Raw genomic sequence first — 20,225 nt, forward strand, 5'->3', positions numbered from 1 at the left:
AGAGACGGAGATAGAGAATCCCAAGCAGGCTCTGTGCTGCTAGTGCAGAGCTCAACATGGGGCTTGAACCCACTAAACCACAAGACCATGACCTGAGCTGAAACCAAGAGTTGGACAGTTAATAAACTGAGCCATTCAGGTGTCCCCTGAGGAACTTATTTTTTTAATCTAATTTAGTTTAAATTTAAATAGCCACACATGTGGCTAATGGCCACCATATTGGATAGTGCAGTTCTAGAGTGAGTGAGGCAGGGTGTGTGTGTGTGTGTGTAGGAAGGGGAAATGACAGATAATAAACACATTAACAAAAAGGAATAAGGTCATTTCACAAAGTATTAATTGCTTTGAAAGAAATGATTCAGAGACTACAGACTGCTGGGAAGGGGGCCTACTATTCTAGGTCAAATGATCCATTAGGGACTCCCTGAGGATGTGGTAACATAGGAGCTGAGAACTGAATAAAAAGGAGGAAGCAGCCATGTGAAAATCCAGGAGAAGGACATTCCAGACAGAGGAAACAACCCAAGCAAGGACCACAGGACAGAAGTGAGCTTGGCACCTGCAGGAGATGGGTAGAAAGCTAGAGACTGGAGAACACAGGAGAGAGGCAGGAGAACACAGGAGAGAGGCAGGAGGTGAGTTTGTGAGGAGTAGGGAGGGTAGGGAGTCAGACCATGTGGGGCCCCTTGGCTAGGGTATGGAGTTAAAATTTTATGCTAAGTGCAATGGACAACCAGAAGGGGTGTTAACAATTCAAGTACCACTTTCCCAGCAGGTGGGAGTGGTGGGTGAATGGGTAGATCTGTCCGCCCTCTGGTCCATGAGTCCTGGTTCACCAGGGTTAGTTTCTGTGGGTTCTCTTTGTTCCTTAGTCTCCTATAGCATGCTAGGATATAGGCTGAGGCGAGGGAGGTCTCCCCTGACTGCAGTATGCATATGCTAGAGGCCTCTGGAGCCCAGGAGCCCCATATTGACTCGGAGTGGTCACTGAACGGCACAGGCAGTATAGTTGGAGTTGCAGATACGGGCATGGGCATGTAGCAGATCTAGCTTATGATCCTGCCCGAGTGTCTTTATCTGTCAAATGGGAATAGTAATTGTGCCTCATTTCTTGGGCTGGGCAAAGGTGCAGTTAGATGGTGCATGTAAGATGCATACCCTGATGCTGGGCACACAAAGCACTCATTACGTGTCAGCCACTATTGTATCGGGGGTGGGAAAGCATAGAAAGCAGGAGTGTGGGGAGTTGCCCACTGGCCCCTGGGGCATTCTGCTAGGTCGTGTGTCACTCTGGCCCTCTCTTCCCAGGGTCACCTTCCTCCAAGGGCCATTCAGATCATGCAGAAGCTGCCTTCCTGGAGGACAGAGCCTGAGATCCAGGCCCTCTATAACCTCCTGCAGGTTCTGAACAGCTACCGCAACTACTCAGAGCCCCTGCAGCTGCTCCTGGCCAGAGTCATGCGCTTTGAACGGTTAGTGAGGGGCACACCCCTTGGCACCTGTGCCGGGCTGGGCAGGAAGAGCCTTCCTGAGAAGGCCATGGCAGGTCTCTTAGCGTCTCTATGGTATTTCAGCTGTGTCTGTCAGTTGTGCTGTCAGTTCACCTTAGTGCTCCTTGGTACTCTTGTGGCACAGTTGATCTCCTTCATTTACTGAGAGTCTACCAGAATTAAGGAGCCACTGAATCTGGCAAGGCTTTGATAGGAACCTCAGAAAGGATCTGGTCCAATTCCCTCCTTTTTCAGATGAGGAAACAGGTTCAGGTAGTAAGAATGACTCATGCTCTGTCACCCACGTATTAGGGAGTAGAGCTGAGACTCAAATCCAAGCCCTAAAAGCCACAATGGATCACAGGTGATTGTCCTATGTCCAGATAGGAACCTAGGGTAAGAGTGTGTGAACTTGGATAAGAAAAAAACTTGTATCTGTTTTCATTAATCCCTAACTAAAATGTATCATTTCCTTCAGTCATGGATGTATGTAATGAACCACTACAGTATTACCTATTCCCATGACTTTTTCTCCAAAAGAAATCACCAATATTACACATTCATGTTGCTGCAGGTTTCTCAAAAAATAATTTATATTCCTCACCTCTTTGAAATTACGGTAGTAATTAGATCTGCTGCTAGATCTGGTTATTCAGTGCCTTAATATGGCACTGAATATGTGGAATGGTTGCTATACCATTCCACAATTTGGACTTTAAAAGGTAATTTTTAATTGTAATTCTGCTGTATTTTATTTTATATATTTAAAACATTATTCTGTGAAGGCTTCGCCAGATTGTCAAAGGATGCATGGCACAAAAAAGCACCATGTAAATATCTGGTACTAGAAAAGTCTAAGAGGTGTGTGTGTGGAAACGTTGTCTTTCTCAGGCATTTCAATGGCTTAACAGGGGAAGCACAGCAGAATATTTGAGGTAAGGCCTGTCTTAAAAATCTAGGATGTGAAGACACTTGAGGTCTTTGCCCTGGTATCTTCCTTCGTGGAGGTCACAGGTCACATAATCACATGTGACTATGACCCACGCAGGATTTGTTTCACAGGTAATAAGCCCAGGAGAGGAGGGAAAGCTCCAGCTGGCTTGACCAAAGCAGATTCAGAGAAGAGGTGTCATTTGAGTAGGTATATTTGACAAGTAGAGGTGTAAGACAAGAACGTTCAGGCAGAAGGAACCATCTGCTTTGTTCTAGCTCAGTGAAGAAGAGCAAGTCACCACTGTCTTAAAGTAAGATTCCATAGCAGGCAGAACATGTCATGCAAAGAAAAAGAATCATGGAGGTGGAGGTAGAAGCTCTGTAATTTAATGCTGCAGCTGCCACTCTGAGGTGCGACCTCAGGCGAGCTGCTTAACCTTTCCGAGCCTCAGTATCCTCATCAGTGCAATGATCAGTGCAATGTTAAAGTCGTCTTTGGCTACTTGATATTTTCTTTTCTTTTCTTATTTTTTTTTATTCTCAAGTTAGTTAACATACAGTGTAGTCTTAGCTTCAGGAGTAGAACCCAGTGATTCATCTCTTACATATGACACCCAGTGCTCATCCTGAAAAGTGCCCTCCTTAATGCCCGTCAACCATTTAACCCCCCCAGTCAACCCTCATTTTGTTCTCTGTATTTGTCTCTTACGGTTTGCCTCCCTCTCTGTTTTTATCTTATTTTTCCTTCCCTTCCCCTATGTTCATCTGTTAAGTTTCTCAAATTCCACATATGAGTGAAATCAATTGGCAAAGAAGATGTCAAACTTTCACTCTTTGCAGATGACGTGACACCCCACATGGAAACCCGAAAGACTCCATCAAAAAACTGCTAGAGCTGATACATGAATTCATAGGAGATAAAATCAATGCACAGAAACTGGCTGCATTTCTATATACCAATAATTGAAGCAACAGAGAGAGATATCAAGGAATCAATCCCATTTACAATTGCACCAAAAACTATAAAATACCTAGGAGTAAACCTAACCAACAAGGTAAAAGACCTATACACTGAAAACTATAGAAAGCTTAGGAAATAAATTGAAGAAGACACAAAGAAATGGAAAAATATTCCATGCTCATAGATTGGAGGAAGAAATATCATTAAAATGTCAATACTACCCAAAGCAATCGACACATTCAGTGCAATCCATTTCAAAATAACACCAGCATTTTTCACAGAGCTAGAAAAAACAATACTAAAATTTGTATGGAACCATGAAAGATCCCAAATAGCCAAAGTGATGTTGAAAAAGAAAAACAAAACTTGGGCATCACAGTCCCGGACTTTAGCCTATATTACAAAACTGTAATCATCAAGACAGTATGGTATTGGCACAAAAACAGACACACAGATCAATGGAACAGAATAGAGAACGCAGAAATGGACCCACAAATATATATGGCCAACTAATCTTCAACAAAGCAGGAAAGAGTATCCAATGGAAAAAACACAGTCTCTTTAGCAAATGGTGCTGGGAGAACTGGAACATGAGAAGAATGAAACTGGACCACTTTCTTATACCATACACAAAAATAAATTCAAAATGGATGAAAGACATAGATATAAGACAGGAAGCCATCAAAATCCTACAGGAGAAAACAGGCAGCAACCTCTTTGACCTCGGCCACAGCAACTTCTTACTTGATATGTCTCTGGAGGCAAGGGAAATAAAAAATGAACTATTGGGACCTCATCAAGATAAAAAGCTGCTGCACAGCAGAGGAAACAATCAACAAAACTAAAAGGGAACCAACAGAATGGGAGAAGATATTTTCAAATGGCATGTTAGATAAAGGGTTAGTATCCAAAATCTATAAGAACTTACCAAACTCAACACCCAGAAAACAAATAATCCAGTAAAGAAATGGGGAGAAGACATGAATAGACACTTTTCCAGAGAAGACATCCAGATGGCCAACTGATACATGAAATGATGCTCAACATCACTCATCATCAGGGAAATATGAATCAAAACCAATGAGATACCACCTCACACCTGTCAGAATGGCTAAAATTAACAACTCAGGAAACAACAGATGTTGGCAAGGATGTGAAGGGGGAACCCCACTGCATTGTTGGTGGGAATGCAAACTCGTGCAGCCACTCTGGAAAACAGTGTGGAGGTTCCTCAAAAAATCAAAAATAGAACTACCTTATGACCCAGCAATTGCACTACTGGGAATTTATTCAAAGGATACAAAAATGCTGATTCGAAGGGGCACATGCACCCCAATGATTATTTTCAGGACTGGAAATTAGCAGATCAGACAGAATTCTTTCAGTTGCAAGTCACAGAAAACCCAGCCCTAGGGAATGCATCAGTGACTCATGTATCTGAAAAGTGCTGGGATAGCTCTCTAGCTTCCGACTCAGCTGAATCCAGGGGCCTAGTGTCACCAGGACCCAGTGTCTGTCTATCTCTCTCCACCTCACATAGTGCTTTATTCTCATAAAGCACTTTCTCAGCTAGACTCTCCTTTACAGCAGCAAGATGGCTGCTATTACCATGGCTCCAAATTTTCCTCTTTCCAGTCTCAGTCCTTTGGGAAAGAGAATATTTCTTCCTGGTCTTTCAAGTCACAGCCTTGGGGTTTGTTCATTCATTCTTTCTTTTTTTTAAGTTTATTTATTTATTTTGAGGGAGGGAGGGAAGGAATGAGAGAGAGAGAGACAGGAAAAGGATGAGTGGGGGAGGGGCAGAGAGAAGGAGAGAGAAAATCTCAAACAGGTTCTGCACTATCGAAGAGCCTGATATAGGGCTTGAACTCATGAACCATGAGATCATGACCCGAGCCAAGATCAAGAGTTGGACGCTTAACCGACTGAGCCACCCAGATGCCCTGATTTGTTCTTTCTGAACCAGATTGGCTACATTTGAATCATCCATGGGTCAGACACTCTGATTGTCCAAGAGTCAAGAAGAAGTTTCCCCCAAAATAAAATCAGGGTACAGTTGGGGGAAAAGGTGACCTGATGCTTGGCTGCAAAAGCAATAGATGTCTGCTTCTGGAGACTTGGGTTCTAGCGCTGACTCAAGTGTGACTCACTGTGTGCCTTCAGCAAGCCTGGGGTTCCTTGGGCCCCACTTCCCTCATCCGCATAATGTAGGTTGAGCTAGACAGTTTCTGAGGGTTTTTCTGCTCCGGCTCCAGGAGTCTGTTCTTGGAAGAACACTGGCCATGCTCTCTCATCCCCAAAGTCATTTCCTAGCTGAATGTGCCTGCCTTCTCCCATCTAGTCTTTGTTGTCTGGGCCACCTCCTCTTTAATGTTCCCCATTACCTTCTGGGTAAAATCCAAAGTTAGCCTAATTTTTGTGCTCTCATATGATTGGACCCAGCCAAATTTCTCTCCCACTATTCCCCTGACCTCCCTGTTTTCCACTGTCCTTTCTAATGGAGCTTACTGTTATTCCTTTGAACACGCCTTGCTTCCAGCCACCTCTGTGCCTTTGGACATGGTCGTCCCTCTGCCTGGAACACTCTCTCATCTCTCTGTCTACCTGGAAGACTCTAGACACTGTCCTGGAGCCTGCCATGGCTTTCCTAAGCTGGGTTAAATGCCCTTTCTCCATGCTTCTGAATTAGTCTGTGCTTACCTCTCTTAAAGCATTTTTAAACTTTAGTCCCTGTGCGTGACCATAATTTTCAGAACAAAATCTGTTATTTTTCGCTGTGCCTGATAGACACAGTTGGTATTTATTTAATTTATTGAATGAAGGAAATGAATGAATCTTGAAAGAAGTGAAATTTGAACTTACATTTGAAATACAGAAAATTTCCTCCTCTAAGCTTAGGAGCAAACTACCAGTTTGCTCTGGACCTGGGCACCTCTACCCTAATGGTTTCCAATTGTGTAGTGAGCTCTTAGGGGTTATAACAAGACCCATCTGTCTATCCTTTTCTAGGTATGTTCAGCTGTATTTTACAGACGAGAACCTGAGGCTCAGAGAGAGAATATGAATGCCCAGTGTCACACAGTTAGTGGCAGAATCAGGACTTGGATCCAGGTCTGACCTGAAAGCCATTGCTCTTCAGCATTTAGCTACTCACTCATTACTTTCAGTATTTGCTCATTTATTCATTCAACTGCTGTTCACTGAGCATTTACTGTATGTCTAAGCAGTCTGACAAAGGCTCTGCTCTCAGGAAGCTGTGGTCTGATGGAGGCAGGTGACTAGGTGAGCATTAGTGAAGAGGTCAAGGTTGATGGGGCTGGGCCTGGGCTGCTATGAGGTCCCTTCTAGTCCAGTCTGTGCCTTCATGCTCCAAAGCAAAGAGCACAAGCAGGCCAGAGCTCCTCCCAGGGGGCCAGGCTCCCTGCTGCTACTAGATCTACTGGCTTTGGGCTTTTCTCAGGTTTGGTCGCAGACGTGTGATGGTCAAGAAGGGGCAGAGGGGCAACAGCTTTTATTTCATCTACATGGGCACAGTCGCAGTGACTGAGGATGAGGATGGCAGCAGTGCCTTCCTGGACCCCCACCCAACGTTGTTGCACAAGGGCGACTGTTTTGGGGTGAGTACAGGGAAAGGTCTGTTTTCCTGGGGCAGGGTTGGGGGCTTGACGGGACTCTTGGTAGAACAGCCAGGCCCAGTCCTGCCCTCTCCTCTGTGTGAGTCATGCCCTGTTGTGGGTCCAAGTGCCCTTAACCTGTTACCTGCCCATTGACTAGACCAGGTGATGTCCAAGCCTGGCTCCTTCGCCTGTGATGGTTAAAAAGAAATATGTTTCCTGTATAACAACACAGGGATGCAGTGACCCCTTAGTCAGGCTCCTCCAGCTTCCTCTCTCTGGTCTGGTCAAGCCTGTTGCCTCTTTTTCCATAGGCAGCATATTAAGAGGGAGGGGATGGGCCTCTAGAGGTGGGAAGTGAGCACCTAGAGGTGGGAAGTGAGGTGGGAAGGGCCAGCCAGGAATCTGCAGTCTGGGGAATAGAGATTTCTGGGGGCTGATGGAAGCAGGAAAGCGGTGGGCAAGGCTGTGAGTAGAAAGCCAGAGGTAGCCTCTCAGTTGCCTTTGCCTGTGTTCACCCAACAGGAATTGGGCCTTATGAGTCCTTCAGTAAGGAGGGCCACCGTGGTCTGTATGGAAGAAACAGAGTTCCTGGTTGTCGACAGAGAAGATTTCTTTGCTAATAAGCTGGATCAGGAATTCCAAAAGGATGCTCAGCATCGGTTTGAATTTTTTAGGTACTCCCATCATCAGCCAACATCTTCCCCCTGGGTGTTTATTAGGTGCCTGACTTTGCCCTAGGCCCAGTGGGAAATAGTGGGTGCTTTTCTTTGTGTCTGGAATGCTCTTGAGACGGGAGACACCTCCCACCCAACTTCTCCATCTAGCAAACTGCTACTATACCTTCAGGTCTCAGCTCAAACATCCCTTCCTTGTGGGATGGTACTAATAGAATAGCTAACGTACGGAGCACTTGCTCGGCCAGGCAGGGTGCTAAGCCCTTTGTATCAAGGCTTTTTACCTGTGACATTGTTTCTCTTGTTCTCTCTGGTTTATAGCTAAGAAAACCAAGTCTTGGGATGTTCAATTCACAAGTCCCTGGGCTTCACTGCCCCTGCCCCACCTCACTAACCAACCCCATCTACACTCACCCAAGAATAGAGAGAGTGCCCCACAGTGCTTCTATCACACCCTGTGTTTCTTTAAAGCCCCAGCCAAACTGTAATTCTTTTTTTTTTTTTAGAGAGAGAGCTCGTGCAAGCGAGCACACTTGGGGGGAGGGGCAGAGAGAAGGAGAGAGAGAATCTCAAACAGGTTCTGCACTATCGCAGATCCTGATGCAGGGCTTGAACTCATGAACCATGAGATCATGACCTGAGCCAAGATCAAGAGTTGGACGCTTAACTGACTGAGTTACCCAGGGGCCCTGATTTGTTCTTTCTGAACCAGATTGTCTTCATTTGAATCATCCGTGGGTCAGTGACATTCTGATTGTCTGAGAGTCAAGAAGAAGTTTCCCCCAAAATAAAATCAGGGTACAGTTGGGGGAAAGGGTGACCTGATGCTTGGGTGCAAAAGCAATAGATGTCTGCTTCTGGAGACTTGGGTTCTAGCGCTGACTCAAGTGTGACTCACTGTGTGCTTTCAGCAAGGCTGAGGTTCCTTGGGGTTCCTTCATGCTTAGCGCAGAGCCCAACATGGAGCGCAATCTCACAACCGATAGTGAGACCATGACCTGAGCCCAAATCAAGAGTCAGACGCTTAACCGACTGAGCAACCCAGGAGCCCTCAAACTGTATTTCTTTATAATCTTTTAAAAATGTTTATTATTTTTGAGAGAGAGAGAGAGAAGAGCACAAATGGGGGAAGGGCAGAGAGAGAGGGAGACACAGAATCCAAAGTAGGCTCCAGGCTTTGAGCTGTCCACATGGAGCCTGATGTGAGGCTCAAACTCATGAACCGTGCGATCATGACCTGAGCTGAAGTTAGATGCCTAACCGACTGAGCCACCCAGGCACCCTCAAACTGTACTTCTTGATCATATAGTACCACCTTTACAGTTTATATACCCCTCAGGAAGCACTATGGCAGTGAGGGCAGATTGGCACCTTTACCATGGTAACCCTCGTGTTGTCATTGCGCCAAGCACAGGCAGGTGCTCACTTAATCATTTCTAGTTACTTGTCTTTAGGAGAAGACTGAAAATCAAATGAAGTATCTGCACTGGCCCTGAAAATACAGTCTGTAGGGTTGTGCGCCTCTAGAGCAGTGTGGTGAGCAGAGGGCTGCCCCGTGGGGTGGAGTGGAGTGGAGTGGGAGAGCAGGGGCTGTAAGAGGGGCTGGGGCCTGCGAAGGGAGGACTTGGTCCTGCAGAGAGGAACATTTCCTGTCTTCACACAGTTGAAGAATAGGGCTGAGTGTCAGTCTCAGCTCTTGGGCTTATTAACCATGTAACCCAAGATGGGTCACTTCCCTTCTCTGAGTTTAGTCTCCTGCTCTGCAAAGTGAGGATAATGATTCATCTCTGCCACATCATCGTAAGGATTGAATGAGATGATTATGGAAAGTGTGTGGCCCCATAGGTGTTCCCTCTGTGGTGACCCTGCTTTCCTTCCTGTGTCTCCAGACCCTTCCTCTTTGGACATGGCACCGTCCCTGTTCCCCCTTGGTGTTGTGGATGGAACTCAGTGCCCTTGATGAGGCCTGAGTCATCCGAGTTCTGGCCTCATAATTTGTTGGAGCTGAGAAAATATGAGATGATTGTTAGCAGCCCCTGTGGTGCTGCGTGTGAGGGAAGGCAAGCCCCTGACTGGTGGTGTAGGAGCTCAGGGGAAGGCGGGGCACTGTGGAGTGGGCCTTCAGTCATAGAAAAAAAAAAAAAAAAGAGGGGAGTCCAGAAGTTTCCCATTCACTGGCCACAGCCTGGAATATTTGAAGCTAATAGGCTGGAGGAAGCTGGAGTGAGCTGCCCAAACCAAAGGTAAGGTCAGGACTGCTGGGCTGGGGGCAGAATAGTAGGTGAGCTGGAGTGAGGAACTCTCAGTTGCTTGGAATGAGACTAGCCTAGTGAGTACAAGGTTAGGCGATGGAGCCAGGAAGAAGCCCCTGGAGGGAAGAGTGGAAGGAAGAGAAGCAGAGCAGAGGAGAGAACCCCAGGGCGCTGCCACAGGCCAGGGGAGGCAACAGGAGGGCAAGTAAAATCCTCCACCTCGGGCACTTGCAAGAGCAAGACAATGTGTTCCCTTTCTGGAAACTGCTGAGAGCAGGGCACATTCTGTGATGAGGGCCAATGAATTCTAACAGGATTTTCCCCTCAGGAAGATGGATCTGTTTGAGTCGTGGTCTGATGAAAAGCTCTGGAAGCTCGTAACCCTGGGGAAGGTGGAGAAGTTCTCGTATGGCCAGCTGGTCTTAAAAGACTTCATAGAATCACCCTCCATCATGTTTGTCTGCAAGGTGAGAGGTCTAGGATGGGGGAGGGGTGGAAGCTGGGAAGGCATGCCTAGTATAATGTCCTGTGGCCACACAGGCAGGGTCTGACCCCTGTTCTGCAACACCTCCTTCTCTGAGCTTCTATGTGTTAGCTGCAAAAGGCATACCACACCGTTTGGCCTCCCTCCTACCGAGGGTTGCTGTGAACTTTGGGACACACAGCTGTTATATTAGAAAGAGGGCCACAGGGGTACCTGCTCCTTAAGTTCATATACATGCTTATTTATATACAGATACATACTTAAATTATGCATTTTGGCCCTTGAATCTTAGTGATGCCAGGCGAGTTTTAAAAATTATAATTTTTACTGATTTGAAGGGGCACATGTACCCCAATGTTTATAGCAGTGCTATCAACAATAGCTAAATTATGGAAAGAGCCCAGCTGTCCATCCACTGATGAATGGATAAAGAATATGTGGTATATATACGCAATGGAATACTACTCAGCAATGAAAAAGAATGAAATCTTGCCATTTGCAACAATGTGAATGAAATTGGAGGGTATTTTGCTAAGCGAAATTAGAGAAAGACAAATACACGATTTCACTGATGTGGATTTTGAGAAACTTAACAGATGAACATAGGGGAAGGGAAGGAAAAATAAGATAAAAACAGAGAGGGAGGTAAACCATAAGAGACTCTTAAATACAGACAACAAACTGAGGATTGCTGGGGGTGAGGGGGTGGGTTAAATGGGTGACAGGCATTAAGCAGGGCACTCTTTGGGATGACCACTAGGTGTCATATGTAAGAGATGAATTACTGGGTTCTACTCCTGAAGCCAAGACTACACTGTATGTTGACTAACTTGAGAATAAAAAAATAAATACATAAAATCATAATTTTTAAATTATAGAAGTGATATGACCACAGCATAAAACAGAGTTCTGGAAAGAGGGAAGAAATCACGCATGAGCTCATCACCTCAGAGTAGATTTTCAGAAGCAGAATTGCATGGTATCATCATTTTTATGAATCTTGGAACAAGTTACTCTCCAAAAAGATCCACTTTATCTAACTTCCAGCTGTGCACACCTTTGCCAGTGCCACACACCTCTGCCAAACTTGCCAGGCATTCTTTCAAAAGTCTTTTTTTTTTTTTTTAAAGTGTGCCCAGCGTGGAGCCCAGTGTGGAACTTGAACTCACGACTCTGAGATCAAGACCTGGGCCTAGATCAAGAGTTGGACACTTAAATGACTGAGCCACCCAGGTGCCCCTCAACAATTTTCTTTTACATTTTTTTTAACGTTTTATTTATTTTTGAGAGAGACAGAGACAGAGTGCGAGCGGGGGAGGGGCAGAGAGCGAGGGAGTCACAGAATCTGAAGCAGGTTCCAGGCTCCAAGCTGTCGGCACAGAGCCCAATGCAGGGCTCGAACTCACGAACCGAACCATGAGATCATGACCTGAGCCAAAGTTGGACGCTTAACCGACAGAGCCACCTACGCGCCCCATCAATTTTATAATGCCACCTTATTGAGGATTTAATTTACATTTTTCCTGATTCCTAGTGAGATTACTCATGTTTGTTTACTGTCTGAATTTTGTCTTTTGTGAATTGCTTTTTGTCTTGTGCCAACTTCTGTGTTGGTTGATAATAAAAAGAAAATCTAACATTTATTGAGTGCATACTATGTCCCAGGTTGTGTGCTTCGAATGCTTTATTTCATTTTGGCCTCACAGCAGCCCAATGGAGGTTGGTAGTGTTGCTATTCCCATCGTACAGAGGTGGAAACTGAGGCATAGGAAGGTGAAGTGGCTCCTCCAAGATCACATAGTTGATGAGGGGCAGAAGCCAGGTTCAATACAGATCTGTCTGACTATCCAAAGCTCTTCTCAGGAGCTGGGATTTGCAATTTGAGTCGATCTTTCTGTCAGTTGTTGACTCTGCTCAACCCCTCAGTAGTTTTCATGATCACCATGAGAACTACCATTTTTTTGAGGCCCTTTGCTCCTGTGCCACGGGTTCTACTAGTATTGTTAATTTTTGTTGTTTGTTTATTTTGGAACAGGTAATACATGCATATGGTTTGAAATTCAAAAGGTTTAAAAGAGTAATGTTTCCCTCTCACCTCTTTCCCCCTGCCACCTAGTATTCCTCCCCAGAGACAGTCATTGTCACTGCTTTCTCATGTGTCTGTCCTGCATCTATTCTTTGTGTATAGAGGCAAATGCATGTGTATATTTTTTCCTTGTTTTCATAAATGACGTCGTATTATGCATGCTGTTCTTCACTTTGCTGTTTCAAGAGTGTTTCTGTAGATTGTTCCATATCAGTACATAAAGAACCCACTTGTTCTTTTTTACCACTTGTGCAGGGTTTCACTGTATGCTTGTACTTGAATTTATCTAACCAGTTCCTTATTGATGGATATTTAGGTTGCCCCAATCTTTTGCTATTTCAAACAGTGTTTTGATGAATAACTGTGTACATAGTACCATTTCACTATAGCTCTATCAGGAAGATATTTATTATAATAATAATTATTATTATTAATTTGGGAGAGAGAGTCCACAAGTAGGGGAGAGGGGCAGAGAGAGAGAGAGGGAGGATGTTAAGTGGGTCCATGCTCAGTGTGGAGCCCAATGTAGGGCTTGATTCCACGACCCTGGGATCATGGCCTGAGTCAAAATCAAGAGTTGGATGCTCAATTGACTGAGCCACCCAGGCGCTCCTGAGGAAGATATTATTATTCCAAGTTTACAAATGAGGAAGTTGAGGTTAAGATACCTTAAGAAAGGCCATCCAAACTTTTAGTATCTCCCATATATCTGTTGCTCATATTAAGCTAGCAGACATTTGTTGAGTTTGTGCAAAGGTTGATTCATGCTCTGGAGGGATATGAAGATGGAAAAGACTGTTTCTCTCTGTTTATATGTCTCTTCCATTAGGTTCTGAGCAGAGACAAAATTGTCTATGCCAACTACCAAGTGATTAGCACAAACTTTTTGAGTTCTAGGGACTCAAGAGGGGGGATCTCTCTTAAGGCTGGAGGTTGTAAGGAAGGCTTCCTGAAGGAGGTGAGGCAGGAGTTGAGCCTTGAAGTATTGGGCAGTTAAACAAAAGAAGGGGGCAAGATTGGTTGTGTGCTGGAGCTGGCTCTTACTGGGCTGTGAGAGCTGATTAAGTTTTCAGGAATTTTCCAAGATAATAAATACAATAGTTATTAAAAATGAAATTACATAGGGGTGCCTGGGTGGTTTAGTCAGTTAAGCATCTGACTCTTAGTTTCGGCTGAGGTCATGATCTTACGGTTTGTGAGAGTGAGCCCCACGGTGGGCTCTGCACAGACAGTGTGGAGCCTACATGGGATTCTCTCCTTCCCTATCTCTACCCTCCTCTGCTCACACACACACTCTCTCTCTCAGAATAAATAAATAAACTTTAAAAAGTTAAAATAAACTATTCATCATAGATTCATCAGAGAAGTTACATTGTTGATGAACAAGCAACATTCTGGTATGTGTAGCACTAAAACTAAAGAAGGTTTCCATTTAATGAACATAATTTACACAAAGGTGAGAAGTAGTTTGCCAGTAGATTACAAACTATTCTTAATAATATTAAATATATTGGGGGGCTGGTTCAGTTGGTTAAGCATCTGACTTCTGCTCAGGTCATGATCTTGTGGTTTGTGCGTTCCAGCCCTGCTGTGCTGACAGCTCAGAGCCTGGAGCCTGCTTCGGATTCTGTGTCTCCCTCTCTCTCTGTGCCCCTCCCCCACTTGCACTCTGTCTCTCTCTGTCTCTTAAAAATAGACACTAAAAAAGACTTTTTAAAAATTATTGGGAGAAGTGTGGATTGGATGCAACTTAATTTGTCAAATCACAGTTGACTTGTGACTATAGATTGGCCCTGATTACAAGAATTCAGCCAGAGCCCACAACAGTCTTCTGTGAGAATCCATTGGCTATATGCAACCTCTTTAAAAAATTTTTATTTTAAGCAGGCTCCACACCCAATGTGGGGCTCGAACTCAGGACCCTGAGATCTAGAGCCGCATGCTCTACCAACTGAGCCAGTCAGGCACCCTTATATATAGGAACTTTCAATAAGAGTACAGTATATTTTATTATTTCTAAATTGTGTCTAACACACCCTTTATAAGAGTAAGATTTATAGACATGCATACATTTTCCCAGAGAGCCGATCATTAAACTTATCACTAGGGGTGTGTTTGTGTTGTTAATTTTGGGTTCAGTCCCAGAGTAGGGAGTCAAGACTAGCTTAACATAAGCAGAAGGGGAGTTATTGCAGGATGTTGAATGGCTAACAGATTTACTGGTGAGGGGGAGGCCTGAAGGAACAGAACTTCAACTGAACATGACCCCCACGTGACCCCAAGTCAGAGTCCAGAACTGGACAGTCACAGGTGCTGCTGCTCCTGCCACATTCAGGAAGCCACGTCTGTAGCCACTGCCTCCACAAACACAGTAGATATCCTGCAGTCCAAAACCAAGCCTTGCCCAAGTGCATCTGGGCAGTGGAACCCAAATCACTTCTTAGGTGCGAGGGGGCTTCGGAGATGTTTGGGAGTGTTTGGCTTGCAGCCTCTACACTATAAGGGATTGGATGCACAGGATCTGACCCAAAGGATGGTCATATGAGGAGAGCAGGGAGAACCTAGAAGAGAGAATGGTAGTGCCAGACCCTGAAGGCCAGCCTGAATATTTTGCAATTCCTCCTCCTCCCTGACATCTGCAAGACTTGCTCTAATCAAATGATTACATCTTGACCGGCAGAAAGTTCTTAGTCTGTGTTAGCCTCCATTTCTTTGTCCATAAGACAGAATGAACTACTTACCTCATAAAGTCTGTTATAAGGATGAGAGTTAGTCTAGCCCACATTTACTCGGTTCACATTCATCCTCGAGTTCAGTGGTTCTAAGTATTGTCACTGAATCAGCAGCATCTGTATCACCTGGGAAGTTACTAACAATGCAGATTCTCAGGACTACCCAAGAGCTGTTCAATCCAAAACTCAGAGGTGGTGTCTCAGAAATCTGTCTTGACAAGCCTTCCAGGTGATTCTGATGCACATTAAACGTGGAGAACTCTGACTTAAGGAAAGAGTTTTTCCAGATTTGAGTAAGCATGAAGAACACTTAGGGGGCTTCCTAAAAAGGCAAATTTCTGCCAGACCCCAGAGATTCTTATTCATTAACCTGGCCATCTGCATTTGAATAAGCGTAGAGGGTGAATCTAATGCAGGCGCTCTTGAACTTCATTCTGAGAAAAATAATGCAGATGTTACAAAGTGACAGCGAGGAGGGAGCATCTTGGCTGGTAGGTGGGTTTGATCTGTCCTTTACAGTGTTTTATTGAAAGCTGATTTAAGCGTTATTGTGAAGATTGTAAATAAAATTTCGGATTTCTGGCTTCTTTTGAATATTCAGAAGATCAGGCAACACCAGGCTGTATTGTGATGTGGCCCCCTCTGGCTGGAGTTGAAAAGCACCTGCCCTTTCTAAAGGGACTGCTCTTTTGTCCCATTTTCATTTCCTGCCAGGCCAGCTGCTAGAACATTCATTCATCTGAGACTGGGAGGTCCCGACCCCTGTAGTTCACGAATATGGCCACTGGAGGGTGATAGCAGGGAGGGGCCTGGGTGTCCTGGGGACCTGGGAAAGTTAGGGAAGGTGATTTCCTATTGGCTTAGAAAACATAGTTAATGCCCATAACCAATTCATTTGGAACAATTTATCATTTGGGGACACATGGTGAAATTGTTTTCTACACAGGTACAGATGGGGTTAAACACCCACGAGAGCCTGAGAAGAAAATGTTCACCTGTGTTTCTCTGGCACCTGTAGTCCTTGTTGATAAATGTTGAGTAAATGTTCACTAAGCCTCCAAGACCAACACCTGGCATATCATAAGGGCTTAATAAATGTCTTATCCCTTCTCTTTCCTCTTCAACAGTAGTTGAGCTTGAACCTTAAGTATAATGTGTCTCTTACAGTTCCTACTAAAAAAAGGTAATGTTTTATAAAGATATGAAATAAAAAAGAAAATGACATATCTTTTCTACCAGATTAGAAAAAATAAAAAAGATTGTGAAAACCCAGCTTTCAATGTAATACAAAGACACAACAGGCTCTGTTATACACTGTTGGAGACAGTGTAAACTAACATTTCTGCAAGGCAGTTTGGCAATGTGTGTCAACATTTAAAACATACATGCTTGTAGGAAACAATCCCAAAGGATAATCAAACATGCACATTATATTAGGATAAACAAGGTTATGTTGCAATTCTAAGCAATCCTCAAATCTCAGTGGATTAACTAACAAAGATTCATTCCTTCGTCCCCACTGCTTGATCAGCAGGAGGTCTTGCTTTCTATGGTCACTCAGGGACCCAGGCCACTGGAGACTGTCTTCACCTATGCTTCCATGGTCCATAGGACAGGGGAAGGTAATGTTGAGAATCAAGCATGGGCTGTTAACGTTTCCACTCACATTATCAGAGTCACTTTGCTTAGGAAAGTGGCCAATGCAAGAAAGAAGGCCATATCTGATTAAAAGAAAAAAAACAATCCTGACTTATGCTTAGGGGGAGAACTTGAGATTTGTGAACTAAATGACCACTCTAGGCATTAAGATGTGTGTACAAGATTATCAGTTAAAGTTGCTGTCACAGAAACCCAACTGCAGTGGCTTAGTGAATAGTAATTTCCTTTTGTCTTGCAGTAGAGAGGCTAGAATTAAGCAATCCAGGGCTAGAACAGCTGTTTGGGGGAAATCTTCAAGACCCCAGTTCCCTTCTAGCATCTCCCCTCATCGTCCACAGTATATAGCTTTCATCCTAATGGTCACGATGTGACTATTTCACCTCCAGCCATCACATATGAGTTTTATGCAGAGGTAAGGGGGAAGGACAACCACAGGTTTCCAGGGAGTTTTATCCATCAGCCTTCCACTTATATGTCAGTAGCCAGAATGGGGTCACTGCTACCCCCAGTGCAGGAGAGTTTGGAAAGGCGGTGAGTTTTGTAAACTGGAGATTTTACTGTCCTGAACAAGATCAGAATTATATATATAATACTGACAGAAAGAACTGAATATTAATCTTCAAAAATATTTCCTTGAGGTGTAACATGTGTGCGATAAAGAAATCTAAACTTTACAGCTTAGTGAATTGTTATATATGTATATATCTGTGTAAGCATCACCCAAATCAAGATAGAGATCATTTCTAGTACCCTAGAAAGCTCCCTTGTACACTTTCCCAGGCAAACTCCCACCCCCCAACCAAAGATAACCACAAAGTCAGAAGATTACCTTTGACTGTTCTTTTTTAAAAAAAATTTTTAACATTTATTTATTTTTGAGAGACAGAGACAGAGCATGAGCAGGGGAGGGGCAGAGAGAGAGAGGCACAGAATCTAAAGCAGGCTCCAGGCTCTGAGCTGTCAGCACAGAGCCCAACGCGGGGCTCAAACCCACGAACTGTAAGATCATGACCTGAGCTGAAGTCGGACACTTAACTGACTAAGCCACCCAGGCGCCCTTTTACCTATTCTTGAACTTCATATAAATGAAATCATACAGAATGTGTTCTTTGTGTCTGACTTCTTTTGCTCAACTAGTTCCTATTTTAAATTGTATGTAAGTTATGGCATACATAGAATAATATGCAATCACTAAAAATAATAATGTTACCATATTACTTGGCATGAAATGATGTCCTTGATATATTATTGAGTTCTTAAAAAAGGTTACAATGATCTATTTACATAAAGAGACTCATTTATGAAAAAAAATACTAATGTATTATGTTTACAGAGAAAAGTTTGAAACAATATTCACCAAAATGCTACTTGTTATTTCTGGGTGTTAGGATGAAAATAGTTTTGACTTTCTTTATGCTCTTCTGTTTGGTTTGAATATTTTTAAAACTTAATTTTGGAATGGTTTTAAATTTATAGAAAATTTGCAGGAACAGTGCAAAGAATTCCTGTATAAACTTCATCCAGATTCACCAATTGCTAACATTTTGCCACATTTGCTTCTCTCTCTCTCTCTCTCTCTCTATTTCTCTGCCTGAATCATTTGAGAGTTAAATATCATTTGTTATACTCACTTACCCCTATATACTTAAGGGATTATTTTCTTTAAAAAATTTTTTTAATGTTTATTTATTTTTGAGAGAGAGTGACAGAGCATGAGTGGGAGAGGGTCAGAGAGAGGGGGACACAGAATCGAAAACAGGCTCCAGGCTCTGAGCTGTCAGCACAGAGCCTGACATGGGGCTCAAAATCACAAACTATGAGATCATGACCTGAGCCGAAGTCGGACACTCAACCGACTGAACCACCCCTTAAGTGATTATTTTCACCCAATTGTCCCAATCATATTCTCTATGGTGATTTTTCTCCCAATGCCAACATTTATTTAGTTCTTATGCCTATTTAGCTATTTGAACTTGTGATGAGTACATAACATTTTCATTAAAAAAAAGAAGGAAAGAAAAAAAGAAAAAGGAACCCGAAACCACTTGCATTAAGCCAAGTAAACTGGGGGTAAGATGCAATAGAGAGAGCTTATCTTCAAAGCCTGGCCTGCCTGGAGCCTCAGGAGTTAGCCCCATTGTTAGTGTCCCTTGATGTTTCCAGGGCAGCTGTGAAGTCCTGCGTCTGATAGACCTTGGGACCTCGCCTTTCTACTACAAGTGGATCTGGCAGCATCTGGAGCTGATAGACGACACATCTCTGAAGACCCACCTCAATGGTAACTGGCAGCTGCGCACAGCAGGGGGCGCCTGGGCCCTTCTGCTTCCAGTTCTCAGCCCATAGAATCTTAGACCTCTAGAGCTAGAAAGGCCCTGCAGGATGTCTGGTTTGATCCCCTCTTCTCCCAGCTGTGCAAACGTGGCCCACATGGCCCTGCCAGGAGAGGCTCCTGCCCCCCCCTCCAGCTCCTCCTTTTTAGGCTTTCCCTTTGAGGGAGAGGGGTGGAAAGGAGCCTGGAGCTTGACTGAGCTGGGTTTGAATCTCACTGATTAGCTGAGTGACTCTGATGAGTACTTAAAGGGTCTAGGCCTGGTTTCTTCATATCTGTCATGGTAGTGTCATGGTTAGGAGCATAGACCCGGGAGCCAAACTGCTTGTGTTTGAATCCAGGGTCCTCCTCTTATGGGCTGTGTGATACTGGGCAAGTGACTGTGTCCCTGTGGATCAGTTCCCTCAGACTCTATAAAACAAGTTCATAGGCTTGTTATGAAATTAAGCAAATGGATATATAAAGCTCTTAGAACACTGCCTGTGTTAGTGTATAGTAGATGTTTGTTATCTTTATCACAGGGGTTACTAGGGAAGCTGAATCAGATTGTGTATGGACAGGGCCTGTTAGTGCTCAGGAAATGTCATTTCTCTTCTCATGCCAGTTTTTTCCCCTCTCTTTTCCACTGCCAATCCACCAGAGAAAAAGCTGCATCCCATAACATTTTTTACCCAAAATTTATTTTTTGTGGCAAAATACACATAGCATAAAATTTTCTGAACCATTTTTAAACATACAATTCAATGGTATTGAATATCTTCATAATATTGTACAGCCACCACCACCATCCATTTCTTTAACTTTTTTCATTTTGTAAAACTGAAACTATACCTACTAAACACTAACTGATCATTTCCTCCTCCCCCTAGCCTCTGGCAACCACCATTCTACTGTCTATCTTTATGCTTTCGACTACTCTAAGTGCCTCATATAAGTGGAAGCATACAGTTTTTGTCTTTTTGTGATTAGCTTATTTCACTTAGCATAATGCCCTCAAGCTTCATCTAT

At 43.9% G+C, this 20,225-nt stretch overlaps 1 protein-coding gene across 8 annotated transcripts in view; it reads left to right on the plus strand.

Annotated features, from left to right (window-relative positions):
• Positions 1–20,225, plus strand: part of CNBD2 (cyclic nucleotide binding domain containing 2) — a 68,439-nt gene that overhangs the window by 22,537 nt on the left and 25,677 nt on the right. For 7 of the 8 annotated variants that reach the window (XM_058685456.1, XM_058685453.1, XM_058685458.1 and 4 more), the window contains 5 exons: positions 1,309–1,472; positions 6,845–7,001; positions 7,524–7,675; positions 10,256–10,394; positions 19,052–19,166. In XM_058685456.1, the coding sequence (XP_058541439.1) occupies positions 1,309–1,472; positions 6,845–7,001; positions 7,524–7,675; positions 10,256–10,394; positions 19,052–19,166 (727 nt within the window). The remainder of the gene's footprint in view (positions 1–1,308; positions 1,473–6,844; positions 7,002–7,523; positions 7,676–10,255; positions 10,395–19,051; positions 19,167–20,225) is intronic. The other variant, XM_058685454.1, reaches the window with a different exon arrangement.

This window comes from Neofelis nebulosa, chromosome 9 (genome assembly GCF_028018385.1).
Source record: "Neofelis nebulosa isolate mNeoNeb1 chromosome 9, mNeoNeb1.pri, whole genome shotgun sequence".
In the NCBI taxonomy this organism is placed as follows: Eukaryota; Metazoa; Chordata; class Mammalia; order Carnivora; family Felidae; genus Neofelis; species Neofelis nebulosa.